Source organism: Sodiomyces alkalinus (genome assembly GCF_003711515.1).
Source record: "Sodiomyces alkalinus F11 unplaced genomic scaffold SODALscaffold_1, whole genome shotgun sequence".
Lineage (NCBI taxonomy): Eukaryota > Fungi > Ascomycota > Sordariomycetes > Glomerellales > Plectosphaerellaceae > Sodiomyces > Sodiomyces alkalinus.
The window spans coordinates 5,659,557-5,681,525 of record NW_021167079.1 but is presented as its reverse complement, the minus strand read 5'-3'; the positions used below and the strand labels follow the sequence as shown (position 1 = coordinate 5,681,525).

At 53.3% G+C, this 21,969-nt stretch overlaps 8 protein-coding genes across 8 annotated transcripts; 4 read left to right on the top strand and 4 right to left on the bottom strand.

Annotated features, from left to right (window-relative positions):
- Positions 1 to 616: 616 nt before the first annotated feature.
- SODALDRAFT_319747 (kinase-like protein) lies at positions 617 to 3,060 on the top strand (the record flags this gene model as incomplete). The annotated part of the gene is made up of 2 exons (XM_028609473.1): positions 617 to 790; positions 865 to 3,060. The coding sequence occupies 2 exons, from the start codon at positions 617 to 619 to the stop codon at positions 3,058 to 3,060; spliced, it is 2,370 nt and encodes a 789-aa protein (XP_028471057.1).
- A 525-nt stretch (positions 3,061 to 3,585) lies between these two features.
- On the top strand, positions 3,586 to 4,122 carry SODALDRAFT_34577 (hypothetical protein). The gene has a single exon (XM_028613220.1). It carries the CDS (start codon positions 3,728 to 3,730, stop codon positions 4,034 to 4,036), a length of 309 nt encoding a protein of 102 aa, XP_028471056.1. The 5' UTR covers positions 3,586 to 3,727; the 3' UTR covers positions 4,037 to 4,122.
- A 511-nt stretch (positions 4,123 to 4,633) lies between these two features.
- SODALDRAFT_327436 (NAD(P)-binding protein) lies at positions 4,634 to 6,138 on the bottom strand. Its single transcript, XM_028610431.1, has one exon. It carries the CDS (start codon positions 6,056 to 6,058, stop codon positions 4,739 to 4,741), a length of 1,320 nt encoding a protein of 439 aa, XP_028471055.1. The 5' UTR covers positions 6,059 to 6,138; the 3' UTR covers positions 4,634 to 4,738.
- Positions 6,139 to 6,537: 399 nt separating this feature from the next.
- SODALDRAFT_267391 (aldose 1-epimerase) lies at positions 6,538 to 7,767 on the bottom strand (the record flags this gene model as incomplete). Its single annotated transcript, XM_028607549.1, has 1 exon — positions 6,538 to 7,767. The coding sequence occupies one exon, from the start codon at positions 7,765 to 7,767 to the stop codon at positions 6,538 to 6,540; it is 1,230 nt and encodes a 409-aa protein (XP_028471054.1).
- Positions 7,768 to 7,821: 54 nt separating this feature from the next.
- SODALDRAFT_34581 (hypothetical protein) lies at positions 7,822 to 8,680 on the bottom strand. Its single transcript, XM_028613222.1, has one exon. It carries the CDS (start codon positions 8,464 to 8,466, stop codon positions 7,936 to 7,938), a length of 531 nt encoding a protein of 176 aa, XP_028471053.1. The 5' UTR covers positions 8,467 to 8,680; the 3' UTR covers positions 7,822 to 7,935.
- Positions 8,681 to 9,664: 984 nt separating this feature from the next.
- Positions 9,665 to 11,290, bottom strand: SODALDRAFT_319744 (hypothetical protein; the record flags this gene model as incomplete). Its single annotated transcript, XM_028609472.1, has 7 exons — positions 9,665 to 9,821; positions 9,880 to 10,043; positions 10,099 to 10,194; positions 10,353 to 10,409; positions 10,687 to 10,791; positions 10,906 to 10,981; positions 11,229 to 11,290. The coding sequence occupies 7 exons, from the start codon at positions 11,288 to 11,290 to the stop codon at positions 9,665 to 9,667; spliced, it is 717 nt and encodes a 238-aa protein (XP_028471052.1).
- Positions 11,291 to 13,114: 1,824 nt separating this feature from the next.
- SODALDRAFT_355451 (hypothetical protein) lies at positions 13,115 to 14,449 on the top strand (the record flags this gene model as incomplete). The annotated part of the gene is made up of 8 exons (XM_028613814.1): positions 13,115 to 13,215; positions 13,300 to 13,414; positions 13,462 to 13,537; positions 13,612 to 13,696; positions 13,787 to 13,826; positions 14,014 to 14,115; positions 14,181 to 14,273; positions 14,366 to 14,449. The coding sequence occupies 8 exons, from the start codon at positions 13,115 to 13,117 to the stop codon at positions 14,447 to 14,449; spliced, it is 696 nt and encodes a 231-aa protein (XP_028471051.1).
- Positions 14,450 to 15,734: 1,285 nt separating this feature from the next.
- On the top strand, positions 15,735 to 21,353 carry SODALDRAFT_375448 (hypothetical protein; the record flags this gene model as incomplete). Its single annotated transcript, XM_028614750.1, has 23 exons — positions 15,735 to 15,786; positions 15,832 to 15,939; positions 16,044 to 16,064; positions 16,100 to 16,161; positions 16,221 to 16,375; positions 16,455 to 16,530; positions 16,831 to 16,855; positions 17,018 to 17,110; positions 17,184 to 17,300; positions 17,337 to 17,534; positions 17,716 to 17,733; positions 17,792 to 17,829; positions 17,926 to 17,960; positions 18,003 to 18,062; positions 18,265 to 18,594; positions 18,896 to 18,940; positions 19,041 to 19,457; positions 19,655 to 19,742; positions 20,112 to 20,144; positions 20,281 to 20,774; positions 20,887 to 20,937; positions 21,108 to 21,182; positions 21,290 to 21,353. 23 exons carry the CDS (start codon positions 15,735 to 15,737, stop codon positions 21,351 to 21,353), a joined length of 2,655 nt encoding a protein of 884 aa, XP_028471050.1.
- Positions 21,354 to 21,969: the final 616 nt, after the last annotated feature.

The window sequence follows — 21,969 nt, the reverse complement described above, 5'->3', positions numbered from 1 at the left end:
ACCAGAGGATTTTTTTCGCCTCTTTAATCTGAGGCTTCTGGTTTTGACGGGTTTCTTCGTCTTCGCTTGTTCGACCACAGCTGTCACCGGATCTTATCCCCGATCGACCGGTATTCTGGCTCGAGCGTCCCTGGACCCTTGTCCGCCTCCTTTTCAATAACACCAATCCGGAACCCCCCTTTGCCTTCTGGATTCCTCCTCCCTCTTCACCTCCAGTCACTCATTTCCCCATCTCTTCTCTCATTCCATTTCCGCCTAGCATCTCCTGGTTTCACTCTTTCAACACCATTCAAACTACACCAGTGCTGCGCGTGTTCCTTTTGCATCTCTCGTCCGTCGACACCATTCGACCGCCACCTATCCTACCATTTCCGCCACATCCCTATTTAAAGCTGCATCTCATAGACAGTCTCGCGATTATCTATTTCGGCCCCGCATCTACCTGAATGCCCCGATAATTTCGACGAGCTCTTTGATAGAGCTTCAACTCGGCAGGTCCTGCTTTGGTACGGCTCAGGCAAATGCTGTCGCCTAGCCAAGGTGCCCCTTGAAGCTGACTCGAGCCATTAGACAGCATCGACATCCCGCCATCCACGTATTTACCATCCAAAACAACATGACCGTAGCACACGATCTAACCCACCGTGGATCCTCATCCCAGAGCACCAGCATGATGGCTCTCGAAGATCGATTCGAAGTGTTGAAGGATATCGGGGACGGCAGTTTTGGGAGTGTATCTCTGGCACGCGTCCGCACGGCCGGAGCTAATGTAGCTCGTCGTGGCACGGTGGTAAGATCAGGCCTGCGTTCTCGTCGTAGTGCAGCGGGGTGAGCAAGCTCGGTCAGTCTAACCGTTTCGTGTAGGTTGCCATCAAGACGATGAAAAAGACTTTCGAGTCATTTGCACCATGTCTTGAACTCCGCGAAGTTGTATTCCTGCGGACACTTCCACCGCATACCCATCTCGTCCCCGCCCTCGACATCTTTCTCGACCCTTACAGCAAGAAGCTTCACATCTGCATGGAATATATGGAAGGCAACCTCTACCAGTTGATGAAAGCGAGGGACCACAAGTGTCTTGACAACGCTAGCGTCAAGAGCATCCTCTACCAAATCATGCTGGGTCTCGAACATATCCATGCGCACCACTTCTTCCACCGAGATATCAAGCCCGAGAATATCCTCGTCACAACATCGGCGCATCACGACTCGGCCGTTGCATCGTTCCGTCGTTACTCGGCTCTTGTCACCCCGCCGTCCACCCCTCCCCCGAGCTACGCCGTCAAGATCGCCGACTTTGGCCTCGCCCGAGAGACACATTCGAAGCTTCCCTACACCACCTACGTATCGACGAGATGGTATCGCGCGCCCGAAGTTCTGCTCCGTGCGGGAGAGTACTCTGCACCTGTCGACATTTGGGCCGTCGGTGCCATGGCCGTCGAGATTGCCACCCTGAAGCCCCTTTTCCCCGGCGGAAACGAGGTCGACCAAGTTTGGCGCGTCTGCGAGATCATGGGCAGCCCTGGCAATTGGTACAGCAAGTCGGGCGCTCGTGTCGGTGGTGGTGAATGGCGCGACGGTGTCCGTCTGGCGGGGAAACTCGGCTTTTCGTTCCCCAAGATGGCACCTCATTCTCTGGATTCGATCCTCCAAGCGCCGCACTGGCCGCGTGAACTGAGCCACTTTGTGACCTGGTGTCTCATGTGGGACCCCAAGGGCCGTCCGACGTCCAGTCAAGCCATCGCCCACGACTACTTCATCGACGCCGTGGACCCCCTGCGACCCAAGTCTTCCGCGTCGAGGATCTTGGGCAGGAAGCAATCGGATTTGAGCCGTGTTAAGGATGCTGCGACGGCGACGACGGCCCCGACCTCATCAAAGCAATCGTGGTTCCGAAAGTCTCTCATCGGCCGATCGGAGAATTCGGAGACTTCCACGGTCCAAACCTCTGTCAAGGAGAACATGGCACCCCGACCCGCCCCTCTTCACGCGCCTAACGATGTGACTGCGAACGCCAAGGCCCGGGTAGCGGCAAGCAAGCGAAGCACCTGGACAAACGGCCCGTCCATCGTCGCTCCCATGCCTATCCTGCCAAGCATCAGGCCGATATCACCGTTGTCTGATGCAGTGACGGCTCAGGCGAGCAACAGCCCTTCTCTGCACGAACATGGCAATGCCGGGGCCGTGCAGGCCGATGCCCATGGCAGCAAGAAGATTGGCAGGCAGTTGTCAGTCGCGTCATGCACAAATCACTACACAGAGATGCACCGACAACAAGCCGAGCGAGCCCTGAACGGCAACTCGGGGCTAGTGTCACCGCCAAGCGGTCACAAAGAGGGCTTCTTGTCTCATTTGCGGAAGCGAGCGCGCCGCTTCTCGGGACGGAACCAGACGCCTATCTCCCCCGCATACGAGGACGTCGAAGCGCAAGCAGGTTGCGGTCCGTGGGCGAGCACTCGGTCATCCTTGTTAATCGACCAATCCCCGCCGCCGCCGCCGCCGAAAGCAGACCCGTACGAATCTCTCGACAAGGCGTCGCGCGATGTGCAACAGCACCGCGACTCACAGCCAGTCGGGCTTTCCTACGCCTCGCCGACCAACAACCTCAAGAGACACCATTCACTGCCTAAGAACCAGCCGCGCTCTGTGGACAACCTGGTGGCGGTTGCTCGGGGCGGCCCCATCTCCAGTCGCGCCCGACGCACACAGGCGGTCCAGGGCATGCAACAATACGATGCCCCCGACGAGGAAGATGAACTGCTCGACGAAGTTCTCACGTCCACTCACCGGGCAATGAAGAGTTTGGAGAAGGATAGTCGGCCGGGCCTCCGGCAGTCGGCGAGCAACATTGGCTTTTCCAACCCCTACCCGACGCCGTCTCCTTCGGCCAGCAACAACGCCGTCATGTTCGGGGACGGGAACGAATCTGTGACGCCCAAACCCTTGAACTTGAAGAAGTCGCAGAGTAACGATTACAAATGGCCGACACCACCCTACGAAGAGGGCGAGTGGGCCGCTTCTGCTTCAGCAAGCATTTGGGCCGCAGGCAACCGGTTCTAAGAAGTTGACAAACTTTGGCCGGTGCCGACAACGACGATCTCACAGTAGCCTCTGACGATTTGGATCCTTGTTTCTTTTCTACTTCGATTTCCCCCTTCACAAACTCGAAATACCTGAGCTCAGCATCATTATTTGATTCAATTCTCTTCCATCATGTTCTACATCGATACCACCAGCATCTTCAACAGCAGATCCGCTTCAGCGCGCAAACATTTTTCTCTTTCTTTCCTTTTTTGTCTCCCTCCCTTGTTACTACGCATTTTTCTTCTCGTTCCTTCTTTCTTTTCACTTCCCGAGAATACCCCAACTTATATATAGATTGCAAAACCAAGGCGCCGCTTGCCATGCGCATGGTTTCCCGCCACGAAAGGAGGCATTTCATTTGTTAGACAGTGTGAAAAGGGGCGTTTTCGGAGCAACGGCTTGGAAATTTCACACAGGCCCGGAGGGCGGCGGCACGGTCATTCATCCATTTGGGGAAAGGTCGGAATCAATGGAGAGGAAATCCTGCCCGTTTTCTCGTACAAGGCAAGGGATTTCGGCTCCCCTCGAGTTCTGTCGGCTGGCTGGACGCGACGGAAGAGAGGAGAATCTCCGCGGAGGTTTAGTCTAGTGGTCAAGGGCCTTGGCCTTGCTACGCAACAACGGGCAGCAGGGGAGGGTCCGAATGGGGTTGGATATGATGCAAAGAAGGATAGGCCTATACCCATTCGAAGGTCCGTACTGGCTCGGCCCAGGGATCATTCCGTTCTGTGTGTTATTTTCGGGTGGGCGACGGGGAAGGGTGCAAGGGGTCGTTGTTGCTCTGGGCGGTGGGGGGCTTCAGCTTCACCGAACCTTTTTTCTTTTTGTTGTTGTTTTTCTTCTCTTTTTGCTGCATAGAATGGGAAAGTATCCCGGGCTTCCTACTATATACAGTACGATAGTCGAAAACTGGGCTATATGTACGAGAATGGTCTCGCCCAGCCATTCTTAATAGGCGGAGAACGAAGCCACTGGTGACGACATTGGACCCAAGCATATACACAATCTCCTGAATTTCCCTCTGATACCTTGGACATGGTGACAATTCTCCCAGGTATTAGTGTGGGTGGCGTTTCTTTGCTTTGTGTGGAATCCTTGTTTAGGGCGTTTCTGAGGATGCCCGCATGGATTTGGACCCTGTCAATAATCTGCTGTGTGAAAGTAGGGGGAGGGAATGGAGTATAAACCTCCTTGATTCAGATGGTGATTCAGATTCAAATGCGAGGTCCCTGGTCCCGTTCCCTTTTCACCCCACTCGTATGTTATACTGGGATGCAGGTATAAGGGGATCTGCATGTCGTCGGCTGCAAATCTGCAGTCGGGAGCGAGGTGGGACGGACGGACGATCGAGATGGTCCCTGTGAGACTTTGCTGCGGTGCATAATGAATAGTAGAAGAATAGAAGGGGAGGCCGGTGGTTTGGCTGCATGTCCATCTGCCTTGCCCGATTTGCCCTGCATGTCTTGGGCATGCCTGCTCCTACACGTTCGCACTTGTGTGTGTACGTGGGGGCTTTCGGAAGATGCGGGGAGGTTTTGACGGAGTGTAAAAAAAAAAAAAAAAAAAAAAAAAAAGGCATGGCACCGCGTCATCTTTCCTTTTCCCTGCGGCAACCTGGAACCTCTCAAGATGTGGCTGGCACTCAACTCGTCGGTCAATCCGGCAGACCAACAACGTAAGTGACCAAGTCGGCAACCATTTCCTCGGGGCTCCTGAACTGGATCCCCAAGGCATCCTCAGTCGCGCGGGTGTCTATATCGACAGGAAGCGAAATGAAGGCGTCTTGTTTCTGCTCTTCCGGCTGCTCCCCCTCAGCTTCCCCTCTGGGCGTCGGGGCAACGACAAGCCCCTTCTCCTGCGCGATGGCCCTGGCGTGCCGGAGCAACGCGTTCCAGTCGGCATCCCTTGCGCAGAGGAACTTGTTCAGCCTTGGCCCGGGCGTAGCCCAGCGACGGTCCTCCTCCCTTGGCTCACGTCCTCGGCCAAGGCCAGGACGTCCCAGGGCGAGTTTTACGTGACATTGGGCCACGTCCCGGATGTCCACCACCGTCCCGGCGATGGGCATCGGCGCGCCCCCGGCCGCGTCGCCTGTGAAAAGGGGACCTAGGAGCAGGGCGTTGGACGAGCCCATGACCTGTCCGCGGGTTGTTGCTCGCTCGTCCGGGCCGAATACAAAGGCGGGGAGCACGGCGTCAACGTCGATGCCCGTGCCCATGTCCCCCGTCTCGGCAAAGGTTGTTTCGCAGAAGGATTCGACCAGGGCTAACCCTTTAGCTTTCGCGGCCGAGTACATCGCGGCAGGACGGAGCGACTGGAGATCCGCCGGCTCGGCGGGGGTGCTGCTCGTCTCGGATATGTGGACGATCCTCCACGCCGATGTCTTGGTTCCGGTTCCCTTTTCCTCTGGGTCTGTTTCTTCCTCTTCGTGGGTCCCGGCGGGGGGTGCGTGAGGCGTGACGGCGGCGAGGCTGGACGTGAACACCACCTTGCGCGGCTTCCTTTCCCCGGGCGGCTTCTTCCCCTTCTGTTGCAGGAGGATGGCCTTGCGCACCGAAGAGAGGATGTTCTCGACCGCGCGGACGGAAGGGACGTAGATGTCCTTGTACGGGTTCTGGGTGGGGCAAGGCACGGGACTGGCGGCATGGATGATCACGTCGGGGACTTGTGCCTCTTCTTTTACTCCCCCTGCTCCTCCGCCTTGCTCTTCTCCTGCCGTTCGTTCTTCTCCGTCGGTATCTGGATGACAGGCGATGTGGGCGTCGTAGGCATCTGGGGCAGCGATATCTGGCACTTCAACGAACGACACCCGAGAGAGGTGGGGTTGCAAGGCCGGTATGGCGCGGAGGCGAGTGGCTTCGCGCTGAGATCGAAGGGCAGCGCGAACGAGGTGATCTTCTGGCGTGGTGCGGAGGTATTGCAGGAGGATCTGGAAGCCTACGAAGCCGGAGGCTCCCGTGAGGAAGAGCGTGGGCATGTTTTCGGTGAAGAGTGATTGCTAGTTTCAGGAGAATGTATGGGTAGATGGGTGGATGGGCGGCTCTATCGTGGGAGGACGAAAAAAGTAAAGAAGCCAACTGTAAGTAGGGGGGAATGGGGGGACGGACATACTTCGTACATATATGAAGGTTTGAAGGTGTAAGTAAGACCGGGAGAATTGCACCGAGTCCATGTGATTCTACAAAGTTACTTCGTACATTCATGGTGTCCGTCAACCAACCCCTCATCGGCCTCCTCATCGGCCTCCTCATCGTTTTTCCGCACATTTCCCCTCTCCCCTGATGATTCTTTTAGTCATACCACGAGGATCATGACGTTCGTATATTGGTGTTGTGTTGTTGTGGTGAGCAAGCTCACGCCACTCATATTCTGTCTTTCATGTTCAGTGCGATTGGTATGATCCCCGTCTCGCCTAACCACCCCTTTTTCTACCATTCTTCTTTTGCGTTGCTATCATTACGAGGTCTCCGTCGAATGAATACTAAACCGATACGTCGCCCGCAAGACATAAGGACCATCCGCCGGCCCGAAGATCTGCTTCTCCGTCCTCCCCCAAGCCGGGTGATTAATCCCGTCAATGTAATCCTGCACCTCGAGCACCACGCATCCGTACTGCGGGATCGTACGGGGGAACCTCTCGTCGTCGAACAGGCCCTGCGACCGCTTCAGCGTCAGCGTGCCGTCCTGCTGCGTGCAGCTGTACACCTGGAACGCGTCCTGGTCGCTGTAGATGTCCAGCTGGATGCCGGACCAGGGGGAGTGCACCCGCGCCACGTGGCCGTCGGTGCGCCAGTCGTACGGCCCGACCCGATTGACCGTGTAGCAGTTGTCGTAGCCGGTGCAGCCGAGGCCGCAGTTCCCCTCCAGCTCCGGGCTCGTGATGTTGGCGCCCAGCGGCTTGGGCGCGCTCCAAAAATCGTTGACCGACCCCTTCTCGTTGGCCAGGATCTCGCCTGTCGGGATCAGGATGTTGTCGACCGCCACGCGCTGCCCGCTGTACGGCAGGTGGAGCGTGTGGTTGTGGGCCAGGCTGGTCTCGTTGTTGGCGAAGCCGTCGAGGTTCCAGTAGGCGTGGCTGGTCAGCATGATGGGCGTCTTCTTGGTGGTCGAGAGCGCGACGATGGAGATGTCCCAGTCCCAGCCCGTGACCGTGTAGGTGACGTACGAGATGACCTCGCCGGGGAACCCTTCCTTGCCGTCCGGGTCGACGATGGAGAAGGTGATGCTGTTCTTGGTGTGGGAGACGACGGTGAAGTTGCGCCAGCCCCAGCCGTCCGGTCCGCCGTGCAGCGTGTTGACCCCCTCCGGGTGCTCGTCCGTCGGGTTCTCGTTGGGCTCGACGCGGTAGGTGATGCCGTCGATTTCGAACGTGCTGTTCTTGATGCGGTTGGCGTAGCGCCCCGGCACGTTGCCGTAGTTGGGGTGCTGCTCGTCGATGCTGTAGTAGGTGGCGTTGTCCCACCCGGCCACGATGTCGCGCGGGATACCGTACTGGTCGTTGATGATCAGGTCCGAGATGGCCGCACCGTAGGGGACGAAGCCCGCCTTGAGGTGCTCGCTGTGGATCCAGTACTTGCCGTCCGCGTCCGGCGTCGGCTTGCCCGTGCCATTGCAGCCCGACGCTGACACCGACGTGGGGAGGAGGAGCAGTGCCCCCAGGGCGAGGGAAAGGCTGGCGAACTGCATGTTTCGGAACTTGTCCCGGTATTCGGCGTTGGGAAATTATGGTAATTGTCCGTGGGAAGGGTGTGGGGGGGTAGGAAAAGGGGTGAGGGAAGAAGAAAGGGACCGCACTGTTCGGTACGGATACGCAACGACAGAGAGAGTCGCTTTGTCACGACACGAGGGCGACACCTAAGGCAATGACTGAGTAAGAAGAAGGGAAGAGAGGACCCGTTCAAGCCAGAGATGGCTTGGTCCAGGGGTCCGACTAAGGAAGCTTATATATAAGGTATATACCTTATATACTGACCGCCACGGGGCGAAGCCCGGCAAGCTTGCAACCACACTTCCACAGCTGCCGATCTCGCAACCAACAGTAAGGTAAGGGGTGGGAAGGGGCACAGGAACTGCACGAGTTCCCCAGCTCCATTTCGGGCAAATTTTACGGCGATCGTAGATACTTCCTACCTTGTGACTGGTGCGTCTACCTGCTCTTAGCGATGCTAATCTGGGGTAAGCCGGTAAGTCGGTAAGCCGGAGGGGAAAGACGAGGAAGCGACGACAAAAGGGGTATTGCGAAGGGACGGGGCCAGTGTGGCGGACGGCTTGGTCGGAGGGGTTTCGGCCGCAGGAACCAATATCCGTATTGATTAACCAAGTTAATATACCGAGTGGAACTGCGAGGGTAACATCCCTTCCCTGGGATTGAGGCGAGTCTGACATGAGACCTCTTCGAGCTCCCGTCGGCAGATCTCATGAAGACGGCGGCGTTCCCACAAGAAGATCGAGTCGAAATGTGGATAATGTCGAGACCATTGTGCTCCGACATATGGTTCCCTCCCTACCTGAGAAAGAGAAGAAGGGCCCTGGCAGCACATAAACCAGACCAAGCCGAGGAGAGGCCAGGGAGGTTGGCGATCACGATGTTGCGGTTGTGTTGATGAATTTGACCAGAGGAAGGACCATTGGTGCGCCTGTGGACCCCTGTGGGCTTCTGATTTATCCGGTACCCGGAGCTGCACGCACCCACCTAGGTAAGGTATTCATGGTCGTGGTACGGTACTCTACGTTAAAAGGTACATCGGCAGATAAACAGCCAGAGCTTAAACCAATGAGAAGCCCCCAATGGAAGCTATTACAAGGACCCTCCCTCTAGGTACCGTATAGGTCCTCCACTGCCGCCACTGCGCTGGCAAAGTCCCTTCAACCTTACTCGGCACGTCGTGTGATGCGGGGTACAATGACAGGGCTTCAGCGTAATACCCCAGACTTCCCCTCTCACAGCTTCCCTCCCCCGCCCCACACAACCTTCAGAACGCATGCCAAGAATGCTTGTTTCTTCATGATGACAGTGGTCCTGAATGTCGTCATGACTTGTGTTGATGATCCAACAACGTGCTGCGTTGGTCCAGCCATGGACCCATGGCTCTCCCCTACCTTTTCCAGTCGGTATTTCGTAGAGACTGCTATGAGGTTGCGTGCGTTCTCATGTCTTGTGTCTCTAGCAACTCTCTCGGACTTGGGTGCCAGTGGGTCGTAGGCAATATCATGGTGTTCACGTACGATGAAGTGAGAAACCCATTTCCTTAGCAGTCTGTTGGAATATTGTCAATCCAATCCTAAGGAATAGAACGTGCACCATCAAACCATCAAGCCATTGATTCCAATTAATAATTAGTGCCCAGCCCAGTGGATGACCTGCTATCCTTTTCCCCTAAAAAGCCCCGAGGCCATATAAGTCTTTCTACCGTTCGTGTCCTTTGGGCTATGACGCCCGGCCTAGTCTCACAGCGCAAGGGAAAAACCAGACCAGCCTCAACCAAGATGAAGAATTACGCGTAGTCCAAAGCGCAAACTCATGCCAGTGGAACGCCATACAAACGAAACGAGGAACGCTCCTGAGAGAGATTGGCAAAGGACCTCATCCCTGGCAGTTGGTGCACTGCTGACACTCAATGTGGTGCGCATTGCGTGCGATGGCCTGACCTGAATGATCCGTCTTGGAAAACAGATCTGCAAACCCGGGAGACTCGATAAAGAGGTCGCCGTGCGTGTCGCAGTCGTCTTTTGCCGAGACCCTGTCATCGCTCATCATCAGCAAGGTGGCCCTTCAGCAGAACATAGCTGGCAACTTACGTGGTCAACCGGCACAGAGCCCCGCGATCGGGCCGGATAGAGCCCAGGTTGTTTCTGAACGGCTCAGGGATAGGGTGGCAAGCGTTCGGGTAGTTGAGAGTAAAGTCAACCTTTTCGCATTTGCCCCCGAAATTCGGCTCGGTACAGAGGAGCACCTGCGTTATCTCGGATCAGAAAAGAAATCGACACAGCAATCAAGCCAACAAAGGGTTTTCTTACCTCGCCCGGTACCCTCTTCTGAAGCGTCGGTGCAGCAAGGACCGCAGCAACGAGAGGCAGGACGGCAATGAACTTCATATTGTCGTTTGGGATTTGCTGGATGTTGGAAAGAAGGTGGTTTTCACAAGGTTTTTTGGATGTTTGGGGACGAAAACGATGTCTTGTCTTCTCAGTTGGAATGTCTGATGGACACAGAACGCTAACAACACCGGGCAGGCATCCAACGGCTCTTATACTTTCCCCCCCGAACACACAACCCATTCTTGTCCCACAGAATCATACTTTTCGACGCCTTGCATGCTCCGACATTCCTGGTTCCATCTTACCACCAGGGTGCATATTGCAGTCAAAATGACTCCACGAAGCCTCGGACCCTTCCAACCCGGCGGCACAACATCACTTCGCGCCCGTCAGCTATGTGCGATACTGCAGGAAGGCGATGCCGGACCATAAAGATGGGCGGCCTACGTGAGCCCGCTTCCCCCGCGGAATGGTCCTAGACGCGGATTGCCAAATTAGAAAGAGTGGCTCGGTCGTACGAAGTACAACGAGGGACAAGGCAATATGGGTCTCGTATCGGGCTCTTACAGCGGGCAGTCTCCTCATCCGTCTCATAGGCGGCGGTATTAAATCGGAGAGGTAGTTAACTCTGACATTTGTAGCTGTTGGGCAACCTGACGTAGCTAAAAAATCCTGTCCGGGAATCAATAGTTTAGCACCGGTCAATTCTCAACACAGCAATCCGAACTTGAGAATAGTGGACAAGACACGTCTCGGCGAAGACTTCCCACTCTCCCTTATTCCTACCTTGTGTATTTTTCTGCGCCAGACAATGTCATCTTCTCTCTCTACCATGTGGCTGACCAGCTCCGTTGGCGTTGAACTAGACAAACGAGTCTTTTTCTTTTCATATATATATATATAAAGCTTAAAAAGGGAAAGAGACAAAGCCGGGACAAGGAAGGGAGAGGAAACGAGACGAGGAAACACGGGTGATGATCGAGGGCGGTAGCCTCAGCCCAGGACCGTCGTGCAGAGAAACTGCCTGATACGGCTTGTTCGTTCTCTCCTCGAGCCTACTCAAGTAACACATCGATACCAAGCGAGGAAAGCGGCGGCCGTGGACTGACCAAGCCGGTAGTTCCATTTTCGTTTCAGTGTCCGATCGGGCGCCCCCAAAGTCGACCGCCATGGCTCCAGAATAGGGTATCCCATACTGTACGACGGAGGACGGCATCGACAGACATCGCCGAGCCTCGTAAGAAGAAAAGAAGAAAAAAAAAATCCGAGAATATGCAGGATACGCACCGACCGAGCAGCACAGTCCCGTCCAGGTAAACATTTTCGGGGCCGCGGATTTGTCCTGGTGTTTCCGGGCGAGGCTTGACTGCTTATTTTGCCAATGTTCGAGGTCAACCCGGCGACATATGGTCCATTGGTCCAGCGTACTCTAGCCCTCGGCGTGTTTGCGTCTGTTGTTGGTCCCAAAGACTCGTCATACCACAATGGGCCAACTGGAAGCACAAAAAGGTGCCCTCAGTGCGAGCCCATACAGCAAGACAATCGCGACGAAGCTGGCACCGCTGTGGCCCTGCTATGACGTTCCAGATCATCGACGCAAATTCTCAAAAGGAAAGCCCGGGTTTCTGATGGCCTCCCTCCGAGTCAATGTGGGCATTTGCATTGAGAAGGCAAAGAATTGCCGGAGTGCACGTAACCGTATCGGCCGTGCCTCGCCTTACCGCGGTCGATGCGAATCTAGGCGACCATGATCGCTCAATTTGGAAGCCTACAGTCGGCGCAGTGAAACTTGAGTCGGTTTGCCCGGCGTCCAGCTGATATTCGTCCGCAGCTAGGCAGTCAAGGTAAGTGCAGACACGACAGCGGCACGCCATTCGGTCCACCTGTGTAGCCATGTCGACTTCAACCGGGGCAAAAACTCGAATGAATGCTGCCGGCATCTCCCTCCCTCATGTGACGACAAGATGTTGTTGGCATTCATCTGAGAATCTCGATGGTTAGCGACACGGGCGCCCTCGTGAGGCTTGCAGGAAGGATCGCCACGGTTCAAAGTGTATAAAAGACAGGGTCCGGGGCAGAAACGAGAGCAGCCGAGACAAAGGATCTTGCTTCTCTGGCAAATCCCAGGATCCTGATCCTGCAAATGCAGGACGCGCAGCTAAGGCGCACACCGAGTCATGAGCTTTGCAGATGTGGCGTTGTGGCGTCCTTCTTCCCGCACCCACCCATCTGGCTTCTGAGGAGGACCTTCACTGACGAACATCGAGAGATAGGTATGTCGCATTCTCGGAGTTGTGAGTATTCTTGGGGTCAAGTGACAGTTCCCATGTCGCTGGAGGCGCACTTCTAGGACGCGCTCCCCTTGGATCGTTCGTTTACTGTGTTGTCGCTTTAATGTCGAGGTTAGAGTACCTCGAGATGGCGCTATGATGGTGGTGAATGCGCCATGACAGGGGGGACAAAGAGAGGCTTTTTCTCCCGTCTTCCATGCCCAGCTCGGTTAATCAATAACATGGCTGTTGAGGGGCATCACTGCAGGTGCCAGCAAGCCACCCCAACAAGTAGCGTACACCTACGTTGTACGAAGTATTGTTCGGATCTTCCCAGGCTCCCATCTCTGCCGGCAGGACCCGAATCTAAAGGAAGGAATCCAGGGAATCCTTTTCTGTGAGTGGTTCCTTCGATCTGTCTCTTCGTCGTATTCAGCTTGAATCCGTACTCAGACTTCCGCACACCACCCATCTTCAAGTAGCTTGCCAAGGCTTAGTTAGGGGAGGGGTAGAAAGGCAGTACGAACGGCGGTACCCAACAGAAAGAAGGAAGTACTTCGTACGACGTATAACGTTTGTATTCGTACCGCAGACACCAGGCAGACCTTACCTAAGGTACCTAAGGTACGTTGTAATTATGTTGAACGCTCTCGACACTGGCTCCTACATGTATAAGAATATATCCGTGTAGTCGGAAAACTTGAAAATTCTCGTCTTTTTCAACTATGACCCTGAGCGACAAATTTCTACTGTCCATATGGAGTACATTACGACGCATTCTGGCTGCCAGGGGATTCCTTCTCCACCTGAGACCAGAAAGGGCCAGGTGAGCGAAAACGGGAAGGCATATTAGGGGTAGAGATGCTTTTCGACTACGACTCATGTCTCGACCGTGGGCAATTGTCGACAGCGGAGATCGTAATGGGGATTCCCAGGAAATTGGCATAAAAGTTTTCAACCAGGCAACGCCTCGGAACATGTTCCCCGGCCTCTCGGACAGGGAATGCCACGAGGCAAACGCCCCTGTTCGAGCGGCCCATCGTCTCCATTTTTCAACATTACCACCTGCCAGCCTACCACAGTTGATAATCCTCTCACCCACCCCCGCCCGGCTCACCCCCTAATCTCCTCGTTGGAAGACCATATCTGTGTCCTAACTTGCCAAGAACGACAATCAAAGAGTTCCGGACTCGTTACCCTGGGTTACGTCCACACGCACAAGGGCTCAAGTATCTATGTCCCTTGACACTTATTAACATTAGCGACATGTGGACGGGACGGCGGCGAAGTCATGTGATATGCGAATCGTGTTTAGGGACAATACACCCCTAGCAACTAGGTATTGTAGCCCGACCGCACCTTTTTCACACTTATTAATTCACACTTATTAATAACAGCTGGGCCGCGGCTACCAATGTCCAAGAGATGGACGTACGAGTGAGTGTACGTTGTACGGAGTAAACGAGAAATTGGCACCTGAGCATTATCATATAAGGATAAGGTATACACCGTTGGAAGCTCAGAAGCATAGTCCCTCTCGGATCCCAGTGGGCCTCGGCGTTTTCTGGGGTTCTGGAACTCACCATGGAAGGGTTTTCGAACAACCGGGTCATACTTACCTTAGTCTACGGCCGCTCTGAAGTTTGACCAGTCGCGTCTCATATTTGTTCGTCAAATAGCCGAGCATGACTTTTCGTGTCTCATTTCCTGGCAGCACCAAGCCTCCGTGCGTCAGACACTAACTGAGACGAGCTCGAATATACTTCGTACCTACTTCGCAGGTGTGGACAGGGGCATCGTTTACCCAACCGCAATCAAAATACCTGGCCGGATCCCGGAACACTTCCTCGGGACAACACAGTACGGACGTACAACGCACATATCGTCTGACCATTGGGATGGGACAGCGAGACCACACTTTACATAGGTACCTATGTATGTGTTGACGACCTCATCAACCAAACTGCCCCACCAAGCTGTCCCTGACGGGCCGAAGGCAAAATCTGCCCCTGTTTCATGACTCTTTTGGGATCGGGCCTTGCCCGGGGCTCTCGGACTAATGCAGGTACGAACAACGGGTATTTTCCCCAGTAACACGTGTCGCTTGAAAGGGCACCTAGGTACCTCGTATCTGAGTTGATGTACCTGTGGAGTAATTACACCTCTGCCAGGATTAGAGACGTTGGCGCGAGACTTTGCCCCACGTGTCGATCGCTTATTATATAATACTGTCGATCCGTACTTTCCCGCCTATTTTATATAAACAGGTACAAAAGTAAATATCGCGGACAAGGCCAACGTCAGGATTTTGAACCTGTCACCAGATTCACGACATTTATAGCTCTCGCGGATCGGTAGGGAAGAGCTGAAGGCAGATATTAAGGCTGGTTGAAAGGCCATTGATGGGAGCTTCTTACCTTAGTCTTTGGTTCGTACGAATACAACGCCGTAGCGCCTACGTCAGGTTATGGAATGATACCGATTCCTGACGATGGTGTTGAGGAAAGGTAATGGTATTTTTGTGTGGGTAGAGGTACTTAGAAATAGTACCGATTTCCTTAAGGTACCTTACCTTAGTATGGTTATACTTCTACCCACAAGAGTTCCCTGTTATCCCTAGGTACCTTAGCCAGTCATATTACATCGGATACGTGCTAACGTTTCTGACCTCGACAGAGGTGGTGTATGTGCATACCTGGTGCGCCGATCTTCGGTATTGGACAAGTGCCAGCCACGAGCGATTAGAGCGGAAGATCATTGTTTTCCTGGTCCCATCCCTCTTTATTTCATCCTTAATGCCCTTGAAATAAGAACACCAAGTTATGTACAAGTAAGCCAACGAGAAGATACGGTCTGGCTTTTCAGGGCCGGGCCGTTAGCAACGAGGCGCTAGGATAGACGAATAAAACGGGGCTCAACCACACTATGCCCTTTTCGGTGCGCTGCACAGTTCAACGTCCCAGCTGGGACTGTGGCACCGGTTCTGGAAACATTCGACGCAAACCACGGGCCAGCCTAATTATATCAGCCTGATTTCCCCTTTCCCTTTACGGTCACTCGTCGCCCGGATGAGAGAAAACAGGGTACAGTATACGTTCACCGGTCACCGACAAGTCCTATGTTGTCGTACTTGGTAACTTTTTTTTATGGTGCCACTTGATACGACAAATCCGAGACACGTTACTCAACCGACCTTCGCGAATATTCCGTTTTGTTTCCTTTTAAATAGGACCCGCATCTTACTATCATCTATTAAACACGGAGACGAACTCACGGCAGACTATAAAACCGTAAACCTCTGCTTGCCCGATACTATATTATGGGGGAGAGTCGTTGATGAAGATGATGCCTCGCTGGGTTTCGTCGCACAGGACTCCTTCCGAAACCACTTCGGCAGGTGTGTCTCTATGAATGTAATCACGCTGCTAAACTCTTTGGGGAGCGCCCCTTGCTAAGAAGCCGAAACCGTCATACCATGGCGTCACTTCTCTCACGGCTTTCGCTATGATGGGCCCAGAACCCAGGTACTACCATTTTGATGTTGTCTCTCGTCCCACTCTTCCTCCATGGCCGGGGCAGCTCTGCGGCTAGGGCTGATTAGCTGGACGGTAAAAAAAAAAAAAAAAAAAAAAGCCACATCCACATGCTGGCGAGCTGCTGCTGGGCAGCTCCTAGGTACGTTGTAAGGGCATTGCCTGGAAACCCCCAAGACCTGGAATCCGGCCAATCCAGAAACATGGCGAAGGACATTCTCGGGTCTCTGCCATCCCTAGTAGGCAATCGACCACTTGGACTAAGCGATAATTACATAGCGGATGAGCCGGTGACCAGGATGAGCTCAACGTGGCGACATGGATGTTCCTGGAACGACAGATGAAGTTGCGAACTGACACTCGGTTTCTCGGTTGTCTTTGGTCCCTGATTGTGCAAATTCGAGAGGCGGGAAAAGGGCCCATCAAGCAGCCATTGCCTTCAGACTGCATACGGTGTACGAAGTACATACCTAATTCAGAAACGGCTATAACGTACGCAGGACTGCAAGGACATGCACTGTCTGCTTTTAAGATCCACGCTTCATGCGCCGCAACGCGCCGTGTGGAGCCGTACCAATCTTGCGGGACGCAGGCCTGAGATGAGCCGGGTGGCAACAAGAAGAGAGGAGAAAAGAATAACAAAAACACCTGCCCAATAAACCACCATGCATCCCGCGAATAGTATGTGGATTCTCACCTCCCAAGGCCATGTATCACGTGCTATCCCTCTGTTAATCCATATGTTACGATGTTAAAGAACGAGCCATGAATATATAGCAGAGAGTTGGTTCATGATCCCCTTGCCAAAGGGTGTAGGCCGATATATGGAGTAGTCCATGTTGTGAATGTGGTTCGTTCTACAAAGTATTCGTAATTCTTGACGCTCCGCCAGCACGTTGTATGCGCAGGCTCGACTTTTTGACCGCTTGACCGGTACGTAACTATTGGAGGGTCGTATGTACATGGCAATCCTGCCGAAGAATCAGGGGATGGTTCCACGAGGAGGTCTAGACGAAATCTCGCCCGTTTCCTGGCCATCTGTCTCATAAAGAGCTAGAAGCCCACTTATCTCTGGGTCCGGAAGTGATCCGGCAGCCCAGACAACGATCAAGCGACGAGCTAAGCCTGGAGACGTGACTCGGACCCATATCTACCCTCAGCTCAGCCTCCGAGTTCAGTTCAACATCAGTTTATCTGCAACCACCTAGAGACTCCTGCCATGTATTATGTCAGGTGCGGAAATACTTGTACATATGTACAGATAGGGATACCTGGCTCACACACCGTCAATCCATCTCTATTGCTCTATTGCACACACCCTGGCATGATGGACGGGCCTGGGTCATGGCAGCGATCAACATGAACGATGTGGCTTATGGTCTGGCATCTACGTAGCTCTGCATGACCACTGCAGGCCTAGTTGTCACTGGATGTACGGTATGGTCTCCCTCCCACGTCGCAAAAATTGGCGACGAAAGTCGCAAACGAGGGCCAGTCATTTTGAGACTCACGAATGTATTGGCAGAAATAGGTTGGAGGCTGGCTCTCCACGTGTATTGGAGCGGTCGACAAACGCGCAGAAGGGACCAATCATTCGACCCGGAACCCGATTGTCATCAGAGTTGTTGCGGATACATGTTATCTTAGGTAAGGTTAGGTACGGAGTAGCAGCCTTGGAGCCTAATAAAGTACGGAGTACATACCTTAGGCGGCTGCGATGTGATGGGGTGCCGTGATGGGTGACGAGAACTGAAGAGCAACTGACGACCCGAGGAATTGGCTCACAACGGCAGTCTCTTCTTCCGACTTTGGTTGATGCAGGGATAAGTATCTCGCTACCAAACCTATCCTGTCACCTTCGGTGACCAGCCCGTCGTCTTCTCCCCAGGAAATCATACGGATGCGAAGTACAAGTATATACCTATATTGAAACGGGTCCCATTCCGTCAGCTCACGACCTACGGAGTACGTACCTACCATATTCTTGGCTCATTTCGACCAAGACTGCTCTTCGCGATGCCAGTGCCGGTCTCGGTGAGTAGGACACATCTAGCAGCAAACACCCGCACTCCCGGGACAGACTGAAGGACGGGGAACTCTGCGGCTGGTTGGGACTGGCGCCTTGTATTCCCCTGAAACTGTGAAGATACTTTGAACTCCGTAAAATCTCAATCGAGCAAGCTTGGCCCACTTTATACAGTATCTTAGCCATAAGGGGAAATGGGAACAGGTACATGCCTCCGGGTGGTGGGTCCGTCAACAATTGCCACAGTAAGGGTAGGTAATTACAGTGGGCCCAGGTACATGGAGCCGGATGAAGTTACTTTTTCTGGCAATTTGAGATTGTTTGGGGGACGCGTCCTTCAGGAACCAGGTCCGGGTGGGCTCCTTGTTAGGATCATCACCCGTTGCACCCACCTATCCACCTATCCGCCATCATCACCCATGTACACATTCTCTGGCCATCCCCCCAGCCCGGGAAAGCTTCCACCCCCTGAGCTGTGGAAGACGACAGCTTGCAGAGTGCAGCGTGCAGAGTGCAGCGTGCAGCGTGCAGGTCGCAGCTCGCAGCAAGGGTCTTCCAAATGGGGTTCGCTCAGTGCCCCCATACCCACCCTATGTCCTCACGTCGTCTCTCAATCATCAGTCTTCCGCCAGGGCTCCCTGTCTTTGTAAACGCGACTAGGGACATCAGAGACGTATCCATCCAAGCAGGGGCAGGGTTTCTGACCGTGGTAGCCCAGAAATTCCAAAATTCTGATCCCTCCGTGCCGCCCGTCGCCCTGACATTATTTCTTTTTAAGAGCAAAAAAAAAATCTTTCCTGTAATCTATCCCTTGCTCCTTTGCCCTCTCTGTCTTGCCTTGTCTGTCTCTCTCTATCCGTACCTACCTTTTATTAACTCTTTTTAATACGCCGTGTCGCTTCTCACATTCTCGCTTCTGCTCTTGTCTCTTCTCTCTGTATTATCAGCATCCATCGCCGTCTCCACTACCAACACATCAACCCCCTTTCTTTGTCACGGCATCCACTATTTTCGCCTTTCCCGAGACGACAATTACCAACAATTCAGACCAGCGCAATAGCAAGCAAGATCTTATTGTCATTCATCTTTCAGTGAGACCTGCACGAGCGTCGATCAGATATCACGCTTTTCTTCATTCTGCATCCCCAAACCGCGCAAGGCACTTCCGAAATCTGTGGCCCGATCCAACCTACATTGGGTAGAGCAGCTTCCTGTCTGGAAGCCCATTCAACATCCCAAGGCCAATCCCGTTTGTCAACTGCCAACCTCATGCCGCGGCGTCGATAAATACCACTTCCTACCCCCCTCCTGTCTGTCTCTACTAGCAACCCTCTATCATTCGGGACATCTTCGAGGCATTGGACGCTCCGAACAACCGCCCAGCCGCACCAGCACTTACCTCCCTGGGATTCGTTCCCCTGCTGGCCTTGGATCGAAATTGCGCCGAACGCCAGTCTTCTCCTTCCTGAAGGCCATCTCCGGTTGTCTTCCCACGAATCAACCCAATATGTGAGTCAGGCGATTCAATTCTTATTCGGTTACACCCTTTCCGGGCCATACACAATCACAGTTGCTGTTACGACATATTCATAATCTTGGGTGTCTCGGCTCTTTCTCCGTATCCCTATTTATTTGACCCACATGAGCTCTCATTCCCCATCCTGCTCAACATTCCGAGGCCTATCTCTAACCACCACCAATTGTAGACCGAATACTCACACGACCACAACAATGATTCTCAGAGGCATCACGAGTTCCGCCAACATGGGCCGCGGTGCCTACGATACCACCGGGGTGCCGAAGCCTCCACCACGCCCTAAGCCTCGATAAGTCGCGTCATCGAGGTTCTTGAACTCTCCCACGCATGGACTTGCGAGCGTCAAGAACCACCACATCATGAACGCTACCATTCACTCACAAAAGAAAAACAAAAAAAAAACCCGGCCGCAACAACATACCATCCCATTCGAGCACAACGACCTTACACTCTACAATTGTTTATCTAATCATCATCTACTGCCTGCGGCGTTACTGTACAACTTGCTCATACGATGTTCTGACCCGATTTCTACACCATTCCACCACACGACCTTTAATACCCATTCCCCGTCAGAAACCACTTATACATTGCTTGGCTCGGTGCCACATACATTTGCTTTCCAGCAGCACTACAATTGGGGAAAGGCTGCCATGGGGGTGGGGGCGTTATGATTATACATTTTTCCCTCGAGTTCGCGGCACCTATTTTTACTGCCGTCACAGGGCGTTCAACGGCATGGCGTTTACAACATAGACAGGGCTTTGGGGTTATTTTACTTTTCTCCGGCAACAGCAAAACGTTCTCTTTCTCTCCTGCTTCCCGCGCGTTTCGTCGGTCTCACACGCTGGACCAGTTTTGATGCACATCGACTATAGGGCATTAGGTATTCGCCATAATGCCTACCCCGATCGTCACTCAAGCGCCGGCGATCTACCTACCAACAACACGTTATTAAAGACGAAATCCATTCGCCTCTCTCTCCTGCTTAAGGCATTGGTGTCTTGCCCTGTCGTCGATGTGACATCTTCGACTCCACTCAGCCGTGGGAAACGCCCAACAGGGGCAGCATTTACCATTTTCACTATATTCAATATTGTTCCCTTTCTTTGTCGGTTGGCCTTTGAGGCTGGGATTGAGCTACAGAAAATGGATAGGATTTTTGGATGCAAGAAAAGAACTGATTTGGATCGCGAATATAGACTTGGGTTTGGGCTCTTTCTTCAGTTCTCCGGGTTCAGCCTCGTGCCGGACCTCCTTCACGCAAATGGTTGTCAGAAGACAGGCTGGTCAATCCTCCCCCCCCTTTTTTTTTTTCTTTCAGCGTTCTTTGCGATATCAGCCTAGCGGTGCGTGGTTCATCTTGAACTTGCCATCTTGTTCCCTTTTCCTGTACACTAGGTACGAGGCTGCAGAGGAGATATGGGGCGCCTTACGCACCACACTACCTCTGTACCAAAATCTGGTTGTACTAGGGGCAGGGGTCTTGTTCTGGGCTTAGATATCAGGCGGGCTCGCTTGTTGGTTAGCCTTATTATTATTGTTCTTATTATCATGGTTATTATTCTTAGTATCGTATCTATTTCATGTCCGTGGCTTCTATGGTTTTACGTCCGGAAAAGTGATCGTACGAAGACAAACAGCGCAGCCAATGCCCAGGACAAACCAACAACATTGACACTTACCGAGTACCAGTGGTTTTGATCGATAAGGTAGCTTTTGGTGATGGACGACGGGCACTGCATGCACATATCCACTCTTGGCCAATCTCGGCGAGGTTCTGAGACCAAACCCAGATTATTAGTGAACCTTCTAAGGCTGTTACTGCCGGCCGCGAGAAGCGGAGTTGGGTGGAATTGGCAGGATGAGAATGGATGCGAAGGACGAACGTCAGAATTGCAGTTCTACTTCGTAGTTGGATGCACACCCCCTAACCATCCATCGATCGATCTGGCGTCTCGCCATTGTTCGTTTTCCATGCCAGCCTCTTGCACTGTCTGTACGGTGAGGCGTTTCGCCCTCTGGTGAATTAAGGTAGGGTAGGTATCCCTGGTTCTGCATTTTATCCGTACCATTGCTCTTTTTTGGCGGCATTTTTAGATGGGATGTTAATTTGACTACGAACCGTGGACTGGGCTGGCCAAAGGGCCTGGGGAGGAAGAAGCAACAATACTATCCTATCCGTACTACGAATAGTAAATGCCCATCTATCCGTTAAGCTGCCGTCCCTCCTGGTTACGTTAGCCCTTCTTCATCCTTCTTTTCGGAGATTATAAATACCTCTTGCAAGAAGAGGATGGCCGGGCTAGTGAAACTTGCTTTTTTCGCAATGCTCGGCGTCAGATCTCCGGGCTGTCCTTCGTACCTTTGAACTCGCGCAGTACAGTAAATTCGTAGGTATCTGAAAACATTTTGTTTGGATGCTATTTCGCCGATGCTAGTCAAGTACGGGTGCCGGGAGGCTATGGTGGTGGAAACAACCCC

What these genes read in the sequence shown, in the direction of transcription:
- SODALDRAFT_34577 (XM_028613220.1), top strand. Translation starts at nt 3,728, where the DNA reads ATGGGGTTGGATATGATGCAAAGAAGGATAGGCCTATACCCATTCGAA.
- SODALDRAFT_34581 (XM_028613222.1), bottom strand. Translation starts at nt 8,466, where the DNA reads ATGTCAGACTCGCCTCAATCCCAGGGAAGGGATGTTACCCTCGCAGTT.
- SODALDRAFT_327436 (XM_028610431.1), bottom strand. Translation starts at nt 6,058, where the DNA reads ATGCCCACGCTCTTCCTCACGGGAGCCTCCGGCTTCGTAGGCTTCCAG.